At 37.8% G+C, this 20165-nt stretch overlaps 1 protein-coding gene across 1 annotated transcript; it reads right to left on the bottom strand.

Moving 5' to 3' along the window:
* Nucleotides 1-612: 612 nt before the first annotated feature.
* On the bottom strand, nt 613-19699 carry LOC139137489 (C-type mannose receptor 2-like). Its single transcript, XM_070705628.1, has 14 exons — nt 19560-19699; nt 13526-13595; nt 12121-12347; nt 11600-11801; nt 10415-10441; nt 9599-9825; nt 9089-9290; nt 8714-8743; nt 8264-8490; nt 7862-8063; nt 7409-7557; nt 4179-4202; nt 1532-1774; nt 613-1029 (listed from the first exon to the last, which is right to left on the bottom strand). The coding sequence occupies exons 2-13, from the start codon at nt 13584-13586 to the stop codon at nt 1649-1651; spliced, it is 1704 nt and encodes a 567-aa protein (XP_070561729.1). The 5' UTR covers nt 13587-13595; nt 19560-19699; the 3' UTR covers nt 613-1029; nt 1532-1648.
* Nucleotides 19700-20165: the final 466 nt, after the last annotated feature.

Raw genomic sequence — 20165 nt, forward strand, 5'->3', positions numbered from 1 at the left:
CGTCTCCTCGAGCAGAGTCAAACATCGGACTCACCACGTCTATGCCACATAGTCGACTCCCTTATGGAGACTATGGTGATCAGACAGGACACAATAATGATAGTCCAATGTGTGCCACTGGTTTCCCGGTATTTTGATGTTATCGTGAACATGGCATTTTCTATATCCTATATGGAACTTTTTTGTAGTGCTCTCCCAACAAAGAGCGTTGAACAAGGGATGAGACACCCAAAACGAGAGTTTATTTGCGTAGTAATCTGATGAATGTTGCTCTCATTTAGCATTGATGAACAACCAAAATGTTGACCGACCAGTGGGAGATAAAACACTTATAAAAGGTAAAGGATAAAAACTGCAACAAGTAAAAATTGATAGAGTAAAATACTGACCGTTAGTAATTTAATGTATCAATTTTCACTTGTGGCAGTTTTTATCCCCTTCAGTTTTACAAGTGTTTTATCTGTCGCCGGTCGGTCAATATTTTGTATCCATTTTCACTTGTGCAGTTTTATCCCACTTTTGAGGTAGTTTGTAATATATTACAATGGTTTTTTAATTTTTCCAATATTCAGTAATCCATTGTGCCCTGCAATGACTCACCCAATACATAACTCATGCTGATAGATCTTTATATCCAGAAAGAATTCAAGAAGAGTACATTACGTTTCTATATAAGGAGCAATTACAATTATTGCTTTAAACATTGCATGCAGAGAAGTATTAAATTATTTAAACTTCGGGATAACGAAAATGTCAAATACACGAAGCTTGTTTTCGTGTAAACTTCCAAACTTTGAGTGGGTATTATTTAACCCGCCATAACTTCTACTTCACACAGGTGAAGCATCTGCTCCTTGTCTATGAGTTGAATGGATACATATCGACCTCTCATTGGTTCGGGGCAGCCACATCTGATGGGAATTGTTTCCTGCCTGGACATTTTACCGAAAATCATCATCCCGCATGGGGGGTTTTCTTCAAAGTTCTGGCTGTCACCCACACGAATCTGGGCATTTTTTAAACGGTGAGCTGAAACAAAATATGTAACGAGTTAAAACATATTGGACCAAAAAGCAAAAGGCACTGGTAGATGTGTGTTAACGTTCATGTGCCTACGTTGGATTCTTTGCATTTTGGTTGGTAGGTATGTTGCTACGTTAGTTGAGGTTTTGAAGAAAGTTGACTTTGTAAATCGGGTCGGGGGATAAATTGTCAGTAAGCACTAGGCATGGATAGGTTTGTAGGTCGGATATGTTTGTAGGTCGATCTTTAGTAGGTAGGTGTAGGTAGGTAGATTGGTAGATAGGTACGTAGGAAGGTAGGTAGGTAGGTAGGTAGGTAGGTAGTAGGTAGATAGGTACGTAGGAAGGTAGGTAGGTAGGTAGGTAGGTAGGTAGGGACATGGTTTGCTTGGAAACAATTTAATTCAATGGGAAATGTCCAAAGAGAATCGACAGAGTTAAAATAAGAGACAAGGATATACTCATGTTCACACAAACCTCATAATCTACCACAAGCAAAAACAACTTACTACAACAGTCCTGTCTGTTGGTGACGACGACCTCATAGATATCATATGTCTGTCCTAAATCCACTTGCCAATAAGGTTGGTATTCTCTGTCAGTCCAGGTACAAGAACCTCCCTTCTTTAGGTCACTGTCCTTGTTTCCATCCACTGCCTTTTCAGACCCTCCATCTTTTTTCGGCTTGTCTGAGCTCTGATGTGTTGGTCTGCCCTGTGCAACATCACGGAGAGGAACCGGATACTCGCAAGCTGGCAAAAACACACAATATTGTTATGATGACAGGTTTGTTTTCTAATTTCCTTCTCAAAGTGGATAACACTTCCATCAGCCTACATTTCGTACTATGGCGGTTAGACAACGATATTGAGTATGTTCCAACGTGTACAAATACCCAGCATTACCTTTTCCTCTCTTTTGTTCGCATCTCTTACTATGTGTACAGTAAAGGTATACTGTCACCTGTTTCAATTTACCACAGTTACCATGGAAAGAGAAAATCTAACCAATCACAGATTTTTTAAAACTAGCGCCCTCACATGGTCATTTTGAATACCAAGTAACGCCCATTGACCGTATATAGGCATATTTAGATTACAGGTGACTATACGGATAGTTTTCAATCGGATTCGAACCCACAACATACGGCATCAGTCGCCTAGCTGAGAGGCCAGAGACAGAACGAGTCGGCTAAATCCCCACTCTCAAAAAAGAGTGGTTCAATAGCCGGCAAAGTTGTTACATTTTTCTGACTGAGACCGCTCAACACGTTGTAGAGTTCGTGAAGCACTCACGCACGCATGCTCACTATCATACATCGCACATACACACTACATCGAAGCGAAGAAACGAATTTCATCGCTTTAACTGGGCGAACGATAACCTCGGGGACAATTCTGTCCACCAGCAGTGTTACCAACCCAGGATAGAAAATACGGATAGTTTTCAATCGGATTCGAACCCACAACATACGGCATCAGTCGCTGTTAAGCTTTAATGTTTTGTTTGATCAGTCGATGCGACTGTTAGTAAGACCGAGGGGGGGGGGGGAAGGATCGTTTTTGGTCAGCGTGCGCCACTTGGAAGTCCTCGCGTCGATCTTTTTTCCAACTTTGTGTACAAATGTAAGCGGACTCAAAAACATGGCGTCTACTCCATTTTCATAGCGTGTCGAAGTCCAAGTGCCATTGAAGAGGAAGTTTGTTAAAACTCACGATCAATAACTGTTTAACATCGATATATGCAAAGCAGTATAGATGGGTGACAATTTGACAAGTAAAAAAGGGGAAAAGAAAGAAAATTTGCGTCGTCGCCCGATATTTTTGGAAAAGTCATGACCAGAAACATTTTTTGGCGTAAGATATGGCAATTGAAAGTAGACGTCACGTACATCATATTTTACGGGACAATAATTTATAGCCGTCCATAAGCGTTATCATAGCGTTTAAATGTTTTGGTATAATCTTTCATTTAAGATCACATAAATATATACATCATTTATAGATTGTTTACACAATGGAATGCCCCTTATCATACAATATATCATTATGACCCATGTGACTGTCAACCAATAAAAGAACACTAAACATTATTTTTCTATGCTCAAGAGTTGACTTAGTAACTCATTAAATATGTATCACCATCGTTAGGATAAGAAAAAAAAACAATATCACATGCACAAGCCAAGTTGTCGTTCTCCGAACAAAAAATACGGGATTTATTCTCTGGTAGTTCTACGTCACGACAACCCGCGTCTATGTCATCAATTTTGGTGCGTCGGACCTTTTTTTTTGTCGATCTTCGGTGTGCTCGTAAATATGTAAACAAACAACATGGCGGCCGATGTTTCTCCCACGATCAAAAGTCATGTAATGAAATCGATATTTTCAAAGACTACGACATTACTAATCCGAACAATGTAAACACAAGAGTGTACCGCCTGTATATTCCGAAGGAATTACGTGAATAATTTGCGGAAACAACGAACTCGAAGCTGGTCGCGTATACCGTGGGTTCCGTACGCATTGCAAACAGGGTCAGGCGCGACGTTTACAGTGTTCGCGCCGTCGAGATTCAGTCGATATTTGTTCCCGAAAAATAGCGTATCTTCGTCTGTGATAAATTTCTAGAACTATGCTATCTTTGAAATAGAGTATAACTTTGCGGAAGGTAGCCTACGTGTAGACCGAGAGCTGTCATTTGCTCCACACACGAACGAACGTGTGCGCTATTGAAACGCAAACGACGGACTACTGGAAATGATTGACAACTTGTGCACGGCGTACTGATATTTATCCTAAAGTAGTTCAAAAGTTTAAACGCGGAATCGTCATGGAAAACTTATTTTATTTGCAAAAAAATGAATTCTTGGCTTGTGCATGTGATAAGTATATTATTCCCTAATATTTTTCTTCGTTCAGCTCGGAAAATACTCGTGGTGTAATGACCGTGTCACCACTCGTCTTCGACTTGTGGTGACACGGTCATTACGTCACTCGTATTTTCCTTCGCTGAACGAAGAAAAATATTAGGGAATAATATCTAATTAGCTATGAACAACAACATGCCATGATCATTTCAATCATCCGAAAGAAAGGAAAAAGTAAATACCCTAAATTAAAAATACTTAATATAACAAACAATATCAATATTTACGTGGAAGTGTAGGAATATTCGTGGCTGCATGAATGTAAAAGAAAAATAAATTGGAAATAATGATTAATGATTAGAAATGTCTTTGATAAGCGAGCAGCATTAATGCAAAAAACATAAGATAATCTGGTGCGATGCAATGCAATGTAATGCAATACATAGCGGTGTCATACAGAGCAATGCAGTGCATAGCAATGCAACAAAGTGTAGTGTACTGCAGTGCAATCCAATCCAATCCAATCCAATCCAATCCAATCCATTACAATACAATACAATACAATACAATACAATACAATACAATACAATACAATACAATACAATACAATACAATACAATACAATACAATACAATACAATACAATACAATACAATACAATACAATACAATACAATACAATACAATACAATACAAGACAATACAATACAATACAATACAATACAATACAATACAATACAATACAATACAATACAATACAATACAATACAATACAATACAATACAATACAATACAATACAATACAACATATGGCATGATATTTGATATCTTCTATCGCTTTCAAATGTATATCGAAATCAGAAGAGTATTTACAATGCTATTACTAGTATTTAGTAAATCAATAAACAAAGACAAACAAACAAACAAACAAACATAATAATCAAACAAATGTTTAAAGATGCGGCCGTGTAATAAATAAATAAACTTGCAATGACTGATGAAGCGTACATGTACAAAGAATTATGTTCCTGTCTCTGTAATGGATGGAATGTTAAATAAATATGCTACTTACTTTGCCCTGCTGTAATGACGAAAAGAAGTTAAATGAGAAAGGTCAATGTGAGAATATATTCCTCTAGCTTACTCAGTGATGCAGTTATGTAGTTCTTGTGTACACTTAAACTAGTAAGGTAGGACCATCATCTCTATATTCTCTCCAAAAGACTTATAATGAATTGACTGATAATGAATTGAAAAATATAAAATAAAACAATTATCTAGAGCACCTGCGTCCATAGATGTCCATAGATGTCCTCGTTGGAAATTACAGTGCCCGATGCTAAGCAGAGCGTTATAAATGGTAACAAACATAATTTCAAGTACAAAGTAATGATATCTGTTACTTAAGTTTCAGGCAACCCGCAATCTTCAGACAATCTTTAGAGAGAAGAATCTTCTGTCTCAAGATTGCAGGACGTCCCTGCTGATTAGACAAGTAACTTCAACAAGGTTAGCGCTGATTGCTATCAGAAGATGTTACGGGAAAACATTACAAAGTCATACAAGTTTGCGAACGTCAGCATGTACAACGAAAGTAATAGTGAGGCAAAAGAAATAGCAAGTGAACTCAATATTGCAGATAGGATGGACACATGCTAAGCTTCAGGCTTTATTACAGTGAAATACCACAAATCCAACTTCATGAACAATCCAACATGCAGACTCATTAACCCGACCAAGAGCGAGATGGGTAAAGTAAGTAAACAAACACTTGGCGTTCAACATCAACAATGACATTAGATCAGTACGTGTGTGAACCAATGGAGAAACTCTTCCGCTGTCATTGAGTGGTTTAAGGGAATACGGAATAAGTCAACATGTAGATACATTACATTTGACATTGTCAACTGCTACCTATCAATCTCGGAAATCTCATGATTTTGCAAGGGAATACACTTCGATTTCCGATGAAGTGGTTGATACCATAATGCACTCAAGAAAGACCCTTCTCTTTGACAACATGACACCATGGATTAAAAGAAAGAATATTGATTTATTCCAGGTCAAGATGGGGACATGGAATGCGAATTGGTGGGCCTGTATGTACTTAGCATACTAGCCAGGAAATATGATAGGGATCTAATTGGCTTATACTGGGACGGCCGACTTGGTGTACTCAAGAAAGCAGAAAAGATTAAGAAAGAAATCACAAAGATTTTTCCTTACGTAAGGCTGAGGATCACAATTGAAACAAACCAAAAAATAAAAAACTTCTCGGATGCGACGGCAATTGGATTTTTGGTCCTTAAATGTAATTTAGGCCTGAATGACAGCAAGTTCTATCCGTTACGTAAACCAAAAAACAAAACAATGTATGTCAATTAGCAGTCTAATCACCCGCCAACCATTATTTAACACACTAACACATGCACTCAGCAAACGCATCTCAACGATATCCAGCGATAAGGGCATCTTTGATAAATATAAAGGTAACTACAACACAGCGTTAAAGTCAGAGGGGTACAAAGATCAAATTGAATATGTCAAGACCAAGCAACCAGTGAGAAGAAACAATAACAGTAAGCCTCACGTCACGTAGCTCAGCCCCCCTTTCAGCAAGAACGTGGACACTAATATCGGCAAGAAATTGCTTTAACTTGTTGATAAACTCTTTCAAAAGGGTCTAAACTTCACAAGATCTTCAATAGAAACACAATTAAAGTGAGTTACAGCTTTTTGAAGATGGCCAGTATAATCAAATCGCATAATAAGAGAGTAATCTCGGAGATCAGCGTAAGGATCAACCAGCTGATTGTAATTGCCGGGACAAATCTGCATGACCCTTGAAGGGTAACTGTCAAATCAAAGGCGTGGTTTAATAGGCCACGGTATCAACGGAGGACAACACGGAGAAAGTTTACATCGGCCTCACCGATGGCACCTTTAAGACGCGCTTCACTAACCATATGAAGTCGTTCCGCAACGAGAATTATAAAAGAGCAAAAAGCTGTCAAAATTTGTATTGAACTTAAAAAGCAAGAACCAAGTCTTTGACATTTCATGGTCAATTATTGACAAAGCATCGAGCTACTCTAACATAAGCAAGCGATGCAATCTCTGTATATCAGAAAAGCTGCACATTATCAATGCTGAGAAATCTACGCTGTTAAACAAACGCTCTGAGTTGGTTTCAAAATGTCGCCACCAAAACAAATATTATTTATCAAATTTTAACACCACCTACAAATAGAATGGTACGTCCCAAAGATGTAAAAGAGAGTGTGGGGCTAAGGATCCTTTCATGTCATCTGTTTGATGATTGCAGGATGCATGAACTTAAGTAATTGATATTATTATTCGTACTTGAAGTATTTTGTATTATACATATATTATACATATATATATATATATATATATATATATATATATATATAAAACACTAACATATTATATATAACACAATATATTATGTATATGCGGACAGACAGACAGACAGATAAACATATTTTATAACTACACGTTCTTACCTGGAGGGGGTGGTGGTGCTTCAGTTGGTGGAGGGGGTGGTGCTTCAGTGGGGGGAGGAGGTGGTGCTTCAGTTGGAGGAGGTGGTGGTGCTTCAGTGGGAGGAGGAGGTGGTGCTTCAGTGGGAGGTGGTGGTATGGAGACTTAGAAGACGGAATAGAAAGAAAAAAATCATTATAATTAAGCACCTAACTATTCCCATGCAATTGAATAGTTTTACATTTCCTCACTGAGCGGATAAAAACTTATATTCACCTCAAACTAGTGTACAATTTATCACTTGGTTACATAGTAGTAAGAGTTGACAAGTACGACAATCAGCGAGTACTGGCCACTACTAACGTGGAACTATAAAGATTAATTGAATCTATTTCTTTGCTTACGAATATTGTCTTTTGTTATGAATGATTTTCCACACCATACTCCGAGGATGGTATTCCAACTTACGATCTTTTTCACAGATGTATCGCGACTCTGGAACACTGAAAGTAAACTGACGGTCGTTCCACTGAAAATTCGTCCAGTCACTGCTTCGCAATTCTATTTCTCCAGACTTTTCCACATCTCCATTGTTAGGTTCACCAGGCTTCCATGGCATGAAACTTTCATCCACGGCTGATCCATCCGCCCATTTGTAACCTTGACCAGGCTAAAACAGGTAATGTAATCACAAGTCATTCGACCAGACACCCCTAAATATAAATTGCAAACACACACTAGACAGACACACGGGAAAAGACATAGCCTAACAAACAGAAAGAGACATACACACAAACACATATTAAGACGCAGACCTGTCTTTCTTTTGACATGGAAGAGTGAAATTCTGGTGAAATAATAAACACTTACTCTGTATACTAAACCAATGTACGGATTGCATTTCCATATGGGCGAACAACCAGTTATGTCAAGCTTCGCTACTTCAGCAGACAGGAAACTGTGGACATCCCTGGTATCTTTTGCAAGTTGACCTCCCTGTTCTTTGCAATAGGTATCAGCATCCTGCCAGGTTATTCGGTTTGTGCCAAAAAGGTAGCATTTGTTCTGAAACTCCTTCCAGCCTGAGGCGCATTCACCTGTTGGAAGGGAAATGTATTATATTACCTATCAAAAATATGATTAACGAACAGTCTTTATGCTCCTCTATTAATACCAGCAGATAACACAGAGTATCATCAGCACATTGAAATCATAGGAAAAGGTACAAAGAAGCATATGTCTTCTTTGGTATTGCATTGTACTGCTATAAAATTGTACTCGTCTTTGGATAAGATAAGTAAAACTAAGTAAACTTCTTACCAGTTGGTGGTGGAGGCGGTTCTGGTTGTGCTGTTAAATTTGAAAGAACAGTGTGTTGAGTGTAAGTAATCATCGGAACTTAATGCAAAATGTAACTGTTTATAGCGCGTACCCATACCTGACAATATATCTAATTGACCTGTACCTGACAATATACTGCGTCTCATATCTTATACTGCATTTTTGAAACTCAAGGAAACATAAACCACTGATAGACGGTGGACTACAACTGTTGTCTGTGATTGTACAGATAATAAGCTGGTTAAAACTAATATGAAACTTTAATTTAAATGTTATCCTTATTTTAACTGTTTCTTATGAAGCGTCGTGAAGTGTAAGCTTACACACTGCATTATGATGACGTCATCAACTCACCGTCCTTTTCACAGATGTACCGAGATTCTGGAACACTGAAAGTAAACTGCCGGTCGTTCCACTGGAAATTCGTCCAGTCGCTGCTTCTCAATTCTATTTCTCCAGACTTTTCCACATCTCCATTGTTAGGTTCACCAGGCTTCCATGGCATGAAGCTTTCATCCACGGCTGATCCATCAGACCATTTGTAACCTTGACCAGGCTAAATAAGATTCAAAGAGATCATGGCATGTATTTCAATAACCTTTTACTGTCAATATATGTTTAAAATCAATATTCTTCATATCCTGTCATTCATTACATATGGATATCTCTGTTTTTCTGATTTCCAATCATCCCGAACAGGTGTAATTGGAGAAAACGGTATATCCATTTCGTTTCCTTGAGTTTCAAATGACCTGTACTTAGGCCTGTTAAATAACAGCTTAGATATATACGTTGTTTTTTGACATGATTGATTTGAGTGAAATGAAAATAGTCAAATACTTTCCAATGATGGGAATCACTTACTCTGTATACTAAACCTATGTACGGATTGCATGTCCATATTGGCGAACAACCACTTATATCAAGCTTTGCTACCTCAGAAGACAGAAAACTGTGGACATCCCTGGTATCTTTTGCAAGTTGGCCGCCTTGTTCTTTACAATAAGCGTCAGCATCTTGCCAGGTTATGCGGTTTGTGCCAAAATAGTAACATTTATTCTGAAACAGTTTCCAGTCAGAGGGACAGTCACCTGTTTTGAGAGATAGTCATTGTATACTGCCATGAAAATGCTCTACATATGAGTTATATATATGTAGATGTATGTATGTATGTATGTATGTATGTATGTATGTATGTATGTATGTATGTTGATGGATGAATGGATGTGTGAGGGGCTCGCTTAATAGATGGATAGATGAAAGAATAGTTCGATGGATGTATTTGGGATTAGGTGAGGGGTTGTTGGATTAGTAGGCGGATGCATGCATGAATGTAAGCAGAGGGCGAACAGTTTCGTTACGTGGCACTTCGTCTACAACAATAATGAAGTTAGCTGACGGTGTGGAAATGAGAAAGGATATGAAACAGAGAAATTGATTAGTAGAACGGATTTGGCAAATAACAGGTATTTCGAAACAAGGGAAAAGAAATATTTCTGCATAATATTTTGTTCTTCCTCCTAATAGTACCAGAATGGCGTGTTTTCTTGTTCAGTCTCAGACTCGGAGGGGACATAGTATGCTCAATACTACAGTGTGTCGTCATTGACATTTGATTATTCGGTGAATTACTTACGGCCTAATTTGTGTAAGATATCAAATCAAACATCAAATTCCTACCTGTTGGTGGCCCCGGTTCCGGTTGTGCTATTAGAATGTAAAAAAGTGTCTGCTTGTTATTACCTGCACGACAGATGAATCCAAAAAAATTTCAGCGCATGCAGAGAACAATATCGACATAATGTTAGGCCCAATTAGCCTCATAATATCTCTTCTCTAACACACATAATCCAACATTCATGCCCATAGAGTAAATTGAACAGGTGATAAGAGATGCTTTTAAATTTGTTAAATACCTTATATGCGATGTATTTTAGAAAATGTGATATCGTTTGTTCGAGCAATGTAATTGTACAGGTCTTTGGCTTTGATGGACTCATATTCACATCAAGAAACTTCGCCGAAAAGGTTAAGATAACCTCACTGCTGTCACATCGATTACAAGCCACCTTCATTCTCAATAGAATACACTGCCATACATCTTTCCACACGCAGAATAATTATTGTACTCTCCATCAATTACCTCATGTCCATTTACAAAACACTGTTACTCATGCTGCCTCACATTCCTCAAGTGATGTGCAAATAATTGTTGAGCAAAACGAAATAATTATTGTAAATTTTGTTGACATTTAAAATAACTAAACAATTAGCAGATGCTCGTACCACGAGTAATTCGAGGTATTTTGTGCAGTATACTTCAAGTTACAGGCTAAATTGGAACTTCCAAGGCACACCGATAGGCATTACAACCAAGGTGTAAAGTCTGTCCTATAAAACATGAATGCTATGGCTGGATAACAGGAGTATCTCACCGCAGCGGCATGTTTTGTGCATATCTTGGATAGATCTGCAAAACATCACTTTGACAGCATATGCACTGCTGTCAAAATCAAAAGAGAGGGAAAGCTTCCATGGACACATGGTGATACGTTCTCTAGAAAGGTAAGTTACAGGGCCAAAAAACATTTTTTGACCTAAACAGTATAGACCACAGTCTGAAGCCCTTTGACCAAAGAATATATGATTTCTGGAGACAACCCAGTATGCACTTACATATTATATACTACGCTTCCTTTTTATACAATCACTTATACCTTAATCATCACAAACATCCTATTGAAATTAACCGTTTAACCCACAACAACTTTGGTGGAATTATTTGCGTACGATTTGTTTCGATCATGTACGCAATTTACAGATATACTCAAATACTACGTAATAAAGACAGTGTTTTAAACTTACATGGTTTTTGACAGATGAACCGGGACTCTGGAACACTGAAAGTAAACTGCCGGTCGTTCCACTGAAAATTCGTCCAGTCGCTGCTTCTCAATTCTATTTCTCCAGACTTTTCCACATCTCCATTGTTAGGTTCACCAGGCTTCCATGGCATGAAACTTTCGTCCACGGCTGATCCATCCGCCCATTTGTAACCTTGACCAGGCTAAATTCGAGGTAGGTGAAATCACATGTGTTCAATCAAACTTTCAAATATGCTTTTAACCCACGACATCGATACATTTTCGAGTCTAACGATTTGCTTTATCATTATGTCTATTGTCTTTGTTTCATATTAACTTCATATCGATGAAGTCAATAAATCGAAAAAATAATGTATATAAGATTTGTTTCTCTGATTTTAACAGTTTCATTCGTTTTAAAAAAAAAAAATAAAAAATAGTGAAGCAAAGAGATAGGTTGATATCGACTATAAAAATAAAAACATCCTTAAAAATCGTGAGCAATGCTGATAAATCACTTACTCTGTATACTAAACCAATGTACGGATTGCATGTCCATATTGGAGAGCAACCAGTTATGTCAAGCTTTGCTACCTCAGCAGACAGAAAACTGTGGACGTCCCTGGTATCTTTTGCAAGTTGGCCGCCTTGCTCTTTGCAATAGGCGTCAGCATCCAGCCAGGTCAATCGATTTGTTGCGAAATAATAACAATTATCGCCAAACTGCTTCCATGTCGATGGACAATCACCTATTTTAACATGTATTTTGAAATTTTTCAGTATTTCATCATGAGACGAGCTACCTCATTCAATTTCATTGCATATGCATTGGTCATCAACTACAATGAATTCAGAAATATTGGACGCTTCCGAAGTCTCCCTAAATATGTTTTTGTGGTATCGCTCAGGATTTCTTCGTTATTTTTGTATTACAGAAGTAGATATTGCAAATCTGTATAGCGGATTGATGGATTCAATGAACCTCTTCGGAAGCTAATATCTTGCCTTTGTTACGAATTTTGTATGTCGGTGTGGTTTTGTTAGCCATCAGTTCCACTGTCCATGATTGATATTTCTGAACATTTGATGATATTGAACATGCCTATGGCTTTGTGACTACTGCCAGTGGCATAAGCACGTGGTCTCGCTTCTCGAACTTGTCAATTTGTAAAGTTATCAATGCCTGAAGGGGTAAGATTATGAGTGAAAATGTGTATATAATGCAGCCAGGTTTGTGTTTTCTAACGGTGTTTTTATGTCTGATTTAAATGACAATCATGATTAACGATCATAGACCTGAAATCATAAACCACTAAACATGACAAACTCTTTGTCATGTATATCTCTAATAAAGTTGCTGCAGGCATCACGTTACATGTAATGCGGTATGCAAAATAGGTATCTCCAAATAAACTGAACAGAGTACATTTAATTTCTACAACAATATATCATTTACCAAACCTATAGCATACATGGCTACTCAAGAATCTGGCTAAAATACTGAGGGACGGTGGTATGCGCCTCGAAAGTGAAAGACTTAAACTTTTCCTCAAACTTTCCTCGATGAATATTTCAACCTTTCTGTTTCAAAGTCAAGAATAAAAATTGGGGGTCACAGTACAAATTTTAGTACTAGAGAAACAAATTACCAAGATTTACCGAGATTTGAAATTCAAAATGGCCGCCATCCCTGTGTCAACTCTAGGGGAAAAATAAAATTTTCAATTTTCAAAAACTAAGACGGTGAAAGGCTTTTTACACCAAGAGCTTCAAAATGAACCCCCACACATGGTAGATCAGAAAGGAATTGTAAAAGTTTGAGAGTCCGAACATCTGTCCTGAGGCGAATTCTACCTTAATAATATCATGTCAATTTTAGCAGAAGGAAAATCATACTGATTCAGTGTCATTTAATGGACATCATTACCTTTGGTAGTTACTATCCATGTGATGGTCAAAGTGACCATTAAGGCCCAACCTTTATCCATGGTTGTGCTCTGAAATAAATCAACAGAAACATTTGATTTTATCAAGTACTTTAAGGCAGATGACTAAATTTGGTCCTGCAGCGCCAGCCCTTGTGATTGACGTACAAAGCAGAAATGTAACGAGCGGTTTGACGACCATATCTCCGCTTTTGACTAGGTGCAGTATGTTATGAGTTCAAATTGGGTCGAGAGATTAAGTATTTGCTAGTCTGGGCTGATAGTTCTACTGGTTTATAGAGTTTCCCCGAAGCTGGCTTGAGCCCATTCAGCGATATATTCTTTCTTTAACAAAGTTTTATGTTAGCGATATATATGTACGAGTTCTTCATGAATTCTAAAACTTGTAAAGTGGTCGGTGTCAGAAACATGTTAACAACTTAGCACGGTAAGTTTTGAAACACTCTCTTTTTAGCGTGGGAATTTAGGTGATTTGGTCGCATAAGCATTTTAAAAACCTCTTCCAAACTACCAAAATGCTGTACTTTTAGTCAATGTCAATAGGTAACGTTATTTGTTTCTTGAAAGCGAATAGAAAAATGATTACATCGCAGCATTTTGTTGTCTAATGAATGGATTATTATACATTCTAATTGTTTAGTCAGTAACCCACATCTTCTTATGGTAAATTAACTTCCCCTAGGGCTGCTGGCTTTCTTCAGAGCTGTCTTTTTTGCCGGAATGGGCTGGGGCTGTTTTTAGGAAAGGCATCTCTAGACTTGAAAATACCAACAATGCATTTTCTATCAGTAATTTTGGTTTTTCCGTTCTCAATGTGAGCGGTCACAGTCACTACAAATATCACGGCAGGCTATTTATCTTGGAAGCTGAAGGCCATTAAGTACAACTTCTTTCGATGTCGTTGCCATATTCTTTCTGACGGGTAACAAGCATAGTGTTCATAGTGAGTACATTCTTCGCTTCTCATTCATGTATAATTTCATAAGCTGTCAAGTTGAAAGATTCAAAATGGAGAAAGACCTCAAATATTTTTTCGAATACATGAAATTTCATATCTTTCAACAGTTCATATTTCTTTCGGTTTTGAACACTAATTCCTCACATATTGCGCTGAACGCAATGAACCCCCATCAAATAGATGACCACTACATGCTATTGAGCATGGTTGATTTCCATGACGGTTGTCAACACGATTGCGATCGGCATTCGTAGTGTTACGATTGCTCAAAAGCAGGATAGCTATTGGTTTTGACTCCCCAAAAGTAAGTATATATCGTACATAAGGGTACACCAAAGGCATTTTAATGGTACTTCAGTAGTCTTTGAAATAACATTTTCGCTAGAGTAAAAATCGTATGCAGTTAGTTGGTACTGATATGCTATAGTATGGAACTTATCCCCTTCAGTAAATGTTTTCATGACATTTAGTCCAGGATGCTGTGACATCAACAACCGTGAGTGACTTTACTTTAAGCATGGAAAATGTACAGACAAAATAGAATTATCCTAAGCAAGAAAAAATGTTTATTGACGTTTATCTGTAACAGATTTGACCTGAAAACTAGCAAAACGTGGTCCAGTTACTAGCTATGGTGCTATAGGTAATTACTTCGCTTGACGAGTTCACTGTAATTGGTTTGTTTTTGATTTCAGTGGTTTATTTTGCCACAAGATAGGACAACGTGACACCAAAGCTCTTATTTTACCGACACAACAATATCCTTAAAGTTGCCTCATCTTTTGTATGTTGGAGATTGGAAAATTGTCTACGACCTAAAGAAATGAACGCTTTTTCGCTAGAGAGTCGTATATGTAGATGTGGCACACTAGTATCCATTGGTATCCTACTACCCGGGTGTCGGTGTTGACCATTTAAAGACAAGCAAAATTACTTTTTCCCTCTCTAACACTCGTTTCCGACTGAGAGAGAATGCTGAAAATTATCTAAATGTTATCAGACTCGTGTAATTGTTTGGCATTTTGTTCAAAATGTGTGATGGTGCAGACATAAAAATAGAAAATATTAAACTTTTCTTACAGGATTTCAAGCGCTGTTTCAGTCTTGTGTATTTCAGGCACTGGTATTATCATTTTTGCGTTCAAATGTTATATTCATTGCAAGCTTTGTTGAAATTAAACACATTCTAAGGTCTAACCGGGACTGCATTTCATAGAAAGCCATGTAAAGTTTGCTATATACATGAAAAATGATATATTTAGTGAACGCTGCAACAAGTAAGGCAGGATCAGTGACTATATCAATATTTACAGGGAAGACTGGAATCTGATCAAAATGGGGGTATCACTATCTCCCTGAATGCACATTCACCGGACTGTTGTAATAGCAATACCTGTTGTTCATTACGGAGAGTTCTGATGGTATCTGACGCTATCGTGTTTTACTTTTACTGAACTGCTAATTAAGCAGCCTTTTGAACAAATTATCAAATCAACCAAACAAGTGTGATAACATTAAGATAAATTTCTGTGTTCTTTACTTAAGCTGAAACGTGTATAAAATCCAAAACAAGCGTTAGTTTGCAAGGGTATGACATAAAACTATACCGCTGTACAAACGAGCTTGTCCCATCACCATACACAATAAACGCTGACTCTTGTCCATGCGCTTTATTGTCTATCAAAGTCACTGACAACATAGTGTTCTTTACTATCTCTACTGAAGACGATCCTCGGTGAAAACCTACCACGTCAAATGACTGATTTATCTATCATCTGGAAACAAGGGCCTTGCTTCTGTTGTCACCCCCAGTGTCATATAAGTAAACTTTCATCACCAAAGAGCGTACTTTGCTGTAGCTGATTATGACTAGCAAAATTGACACGTTACTTTGTCAAGTTAAATATAACATGATTTAGAACGACGCATGTTCCTGTAATTTATGGCCGTAGAAAGTGATTTCTTTACGTGGCAAGTAGCCAGCATTTTACTCTTGTTTTCCATATTTAGACTTTGCTTTTTATAGATATGTAAATCATGCATCCCAGTTCTATATCACCATTGCTTACTAGTACAAAAACATTTATAAGCACCGCAATTTTTCAATAAAAGTGTACAGAAACAAATTTGCTCCAAGCATATATTGCCTGACTGTCATATATGCCAACCTTGGTTTGCCGGAAGAATTATACCGTTTGGAGAGAGAGAGAGAGAGAGAGAGAGAGAGAGAGGAGAGAGAGAGAGAGAGAGAGAGAGAGAGAGAGAGAGAGAGAGAGAGAGAGAGAGAGAGAGAGAGAGAGAGAGAGAGAGGGGGGGCAGGCAGGCAGGCAGAGAGGCAGACGAATAGATGGACGGAAGGACGGGGACAGGCAGACAGACAGAGACAGATGGACAGACAAACAGACAAACAGACAAACAGAAAGACAGACGGACAGACAGACAGACATAGAGAGGCTGACAGGTACGTAGGCATGGTGAGATGAATAGACAGGAACAGAGCCACATACAAAGACACAAGTATACAGGAAGACAGGTATACACATATAACCTGAGATCTAGATAGTTCTGTTGAGTCACACAGACAGACAGACAGGTAGACAGACAGAGAGACAAACAGACAGACAGACAGACAGACATGTCAAATACACAGAAGCTTGAGATATACTGACAGACAAGGACGGAGCGATAGATATAGAACATACAGGTATACAGGCGAACAGACAGAATGCCAGATTGACAGAGAGATGAAGTCCGGAAGAGTGAAAGGAAGATAGTGAAAAACACATGGAGCGACAGAGAAGAAGACATACAGACAGACTGACAGGCAGAAAGCATAAAAAATAAAATCAATCAAAATATCTTGAAATTGCAAATGTGTTGGCGGGGCTTTTCATGTACAAATCTGCAAATAGCTATCGCACTATGGATAAATTTGAGATTAATGTTTAATATTTGTGGCCGTCTTCTTAGCAGCCTAACATATGTGTTCAGAGTCCCATCATATTTCGAAGCCTGCTCACGTATTGCAAATGACCGATCAATCGACTGTAAACAAATAGGTTGAACAGGTCGTTAAAGGCAAACCGATACACACATATTCAAGTGAATGTCACAGGAAAACTAATATCTCTGCATCTCGATGCTCCGTCGATTTTTGATGATCAATATTTGAAAAGACCTAGTATGTCTAATTTAAAAGTTTGCATATTATAATGGTGGTTTTGGTAGTTTTGATCAAATTGCAACAACTCATGCGAGTCGGTCTAACGAGAACTGATATTATATTATACCGTATCTCTACTTGGGTCACTGGAAATACATAAATCACAAACCAAGGTTCATTTTAGTAGATTTAAATTTGGTGACGTGGTGGCTGGCTTCATTTCACCGCAGTACGAACCTTAGCTAAGTTTGCCGGCCGGAAATTGGTTGAAAGATATTGCTCGACAGTATAGCTGTTCTGTCAGATTATCCTGGCTAAGCAGGCCGCACCTTCCAGGTGAAACGGATTTCAGCGCCAAAGACCTCGTTGCTTTGATTTGACTGAGTGGCACCACATCGATCGCATTTACGCCCTTCAAAACAACCGGAGATTCGTATTTGGACAAAAGAATAATCCTAGATTTTACATTTGTCCACTCTTCTCATTAAGAAGTACAATTGCGAGAAGAGCGAGAACAATTGTCAAATGCATATGGTTCATGCAAAAGACCAACATAAATTATTTCCTTATCACCAATCCTTAGTAGGTTTGTTCACAGGGGTCAATAACTACATCTTGCATTTTGCAACATCCTCTGTACGATTGCAGCATTCCACCAGTATGGTTTCACATGCAGACAAATGGACACATGGCAAGACATAATTGTTTACAATAATTTAGTTCGCGTTTCCATGAAAGTTTAGATGTTTCACCTACCAGATGGTCGGCCAAAGTTTTAAGCGTTAAAATGACCTTCAACATAAGGAATTTAACTTAACATATACGTGAACAAAAACATTTTTCATGACCTCAGAGTAATATGTTCTAAGGATTATCTTAAAAATGTATTCTTGACTTTATTATTATAATTGTAACTATTATTATACTTTATTTAAAGAGTGTAATCTGAGTTAGAAATCAACTTTTAATTAGATATGTACATACAGCAAGTGTTTAAAATAAGGATGAGTAACATCATCATTACATGACAAAAGAAAATAAATTAATCTAAACCTGAACCCTCATTTGTAAACTTCATTATAAGATAATCGCGCAATTTTACTTTAAAAGTGGGCAAAATTGAGCTATTTCTAATCAAAGGGGAGATTGTATCCAAGTACTCGCAGCGCGGAAAGAGAAAGACTTTTGACCTGTGGCAGTCTTGAATACGGGAAGATACAAATTTCCATGACTGACATTACGGGTGTTTGAGGAAATTCGACGAAAAATATCAGTCAAATAATGGGGTGCGAGGCCATTCATTAATGAATGTCAATAACGCAGTAAAATAGACAGTGCGTAGGTCAATCGGCAACCAGTGCAAAGTTAAAAAGATAGTTCATGAGGGAACACTCATGTCAACCCCTAAAATTACCCTTCCAACCCTTTTTTGGAGTTTGTAAATATTTGACTTCGAAGTATCGCCCCAAACAGGGCAACAAAAATCAATCAAAGAAAGGAAGAGGGCATTGTACAAAACCAAAAGAGTAATCGTAGTGGTAAATTGACGTAGTTTGCGAATGATACCAATGCTGATAGAAAGTTTCTTACACATGTTATCAACGTGAACATTTCAACTCACAGTAGAATCAATTGCGACGCCTAAGAGGATGTGAGAAGAGACATTAGAGATAATTGTTTCGTCCATTGTGACACGAATAGAGGCCTCAGTGTTAGTAATATGTCTAATTTTTGGGCAAGAAGCGATGACCATACTTTTAGTTTTCTCTGTGTTGACTGCCATGACATTACTAGAAACCCACGATGAGATTGGGACTCGAACGAGAAATAATTTGATCAACGCTACTACCTGAAACACAGAAAGTCTGCTTTGTACAAACTATCGGAAACTTACCTTTGCGAACGTGTCCAGCAACCCGATGACACTGTGGCAGTCGCGAAAGGTGGCTTATATAAATATTTGTCGTCTTAAATTAGACGCTGATAACGTCATTTCTTTTGGTGCTTTTACTCGTCACAATGAAATGAATATTTAGTAAGCGTAATTTTAGTCTTATTGACAATGCTCCTGCTCTTCGTCGTTTGTTTGTAACATATGTTCGCCCAATTTTAGAGTACAACACTATTATTTTTAATTCTATCTCAAAGCACCAAGCAATGAGAAAATCTCCATTTTTACAAGTCAAAACATGACTTTTACAAGAACAGCAGTGTATAGTGTAATTTCGACTATGACATACTCTGCAATTTTTATAATATTCCATATTTACCTGTTCGTAGGGATATTATTGACCGTGTATTCTTGCGTAGATATCTTTTGTCACATTTTAATTGTACACATAGTGAATCTTTCTTTGGTCTCAGCGTTTATCGTTTGAGTGCCAGAAGGCACCTAATTTTTATACCTCATAATAGAGTCGATGTTACAAAGAGAGGATTCATTGCTTATTCTATTCCCTCAACAGTACTAGTAATATTGGTGTCTTTTTTAGTCCCCGCG

This window comes from Ptychodera flava, chromosome 7 (genome assembly GCF_041260155.1).
Source record: "Ptychodera flava strain L36383 chromosome 7, AS_Pfla_20210202, whole genome shotgun sequence".
Lineage (NCBI taxonomy): Eukaryota > Metazoa > Hemichordata > Enteropneusta > Ptychoderidae > Ptychodera > Ptychodera flava.

What these genes read in the sequence shown, in the direction of transcription:
- LOC139137489 (XM_070705628.1), bottom strand. Translation starts at nt 13,586, where the DNA reads ATGGATAAAGGTTGGGCCTTAATGGTCACTTTGACCATCACATGGATA. An exon ending in ATGGATAGTAACTACCAAAG is followed by an intron (nt 12,348 to 13,525) that starts GTAATGATGTCC and finishes ATGTTAAAATAG; the next exon opens with GTGATTGTCCATCGACATGG. An exon ending in ACATTGGTTTAGTATACAGA is followed by an intron (nt 8,064 to 8,263) that starts GTAAGTGTTTAT and finishes TACCTGTTTTAG; the next exon opens with CCTGGTCAAGGTTACAAATG.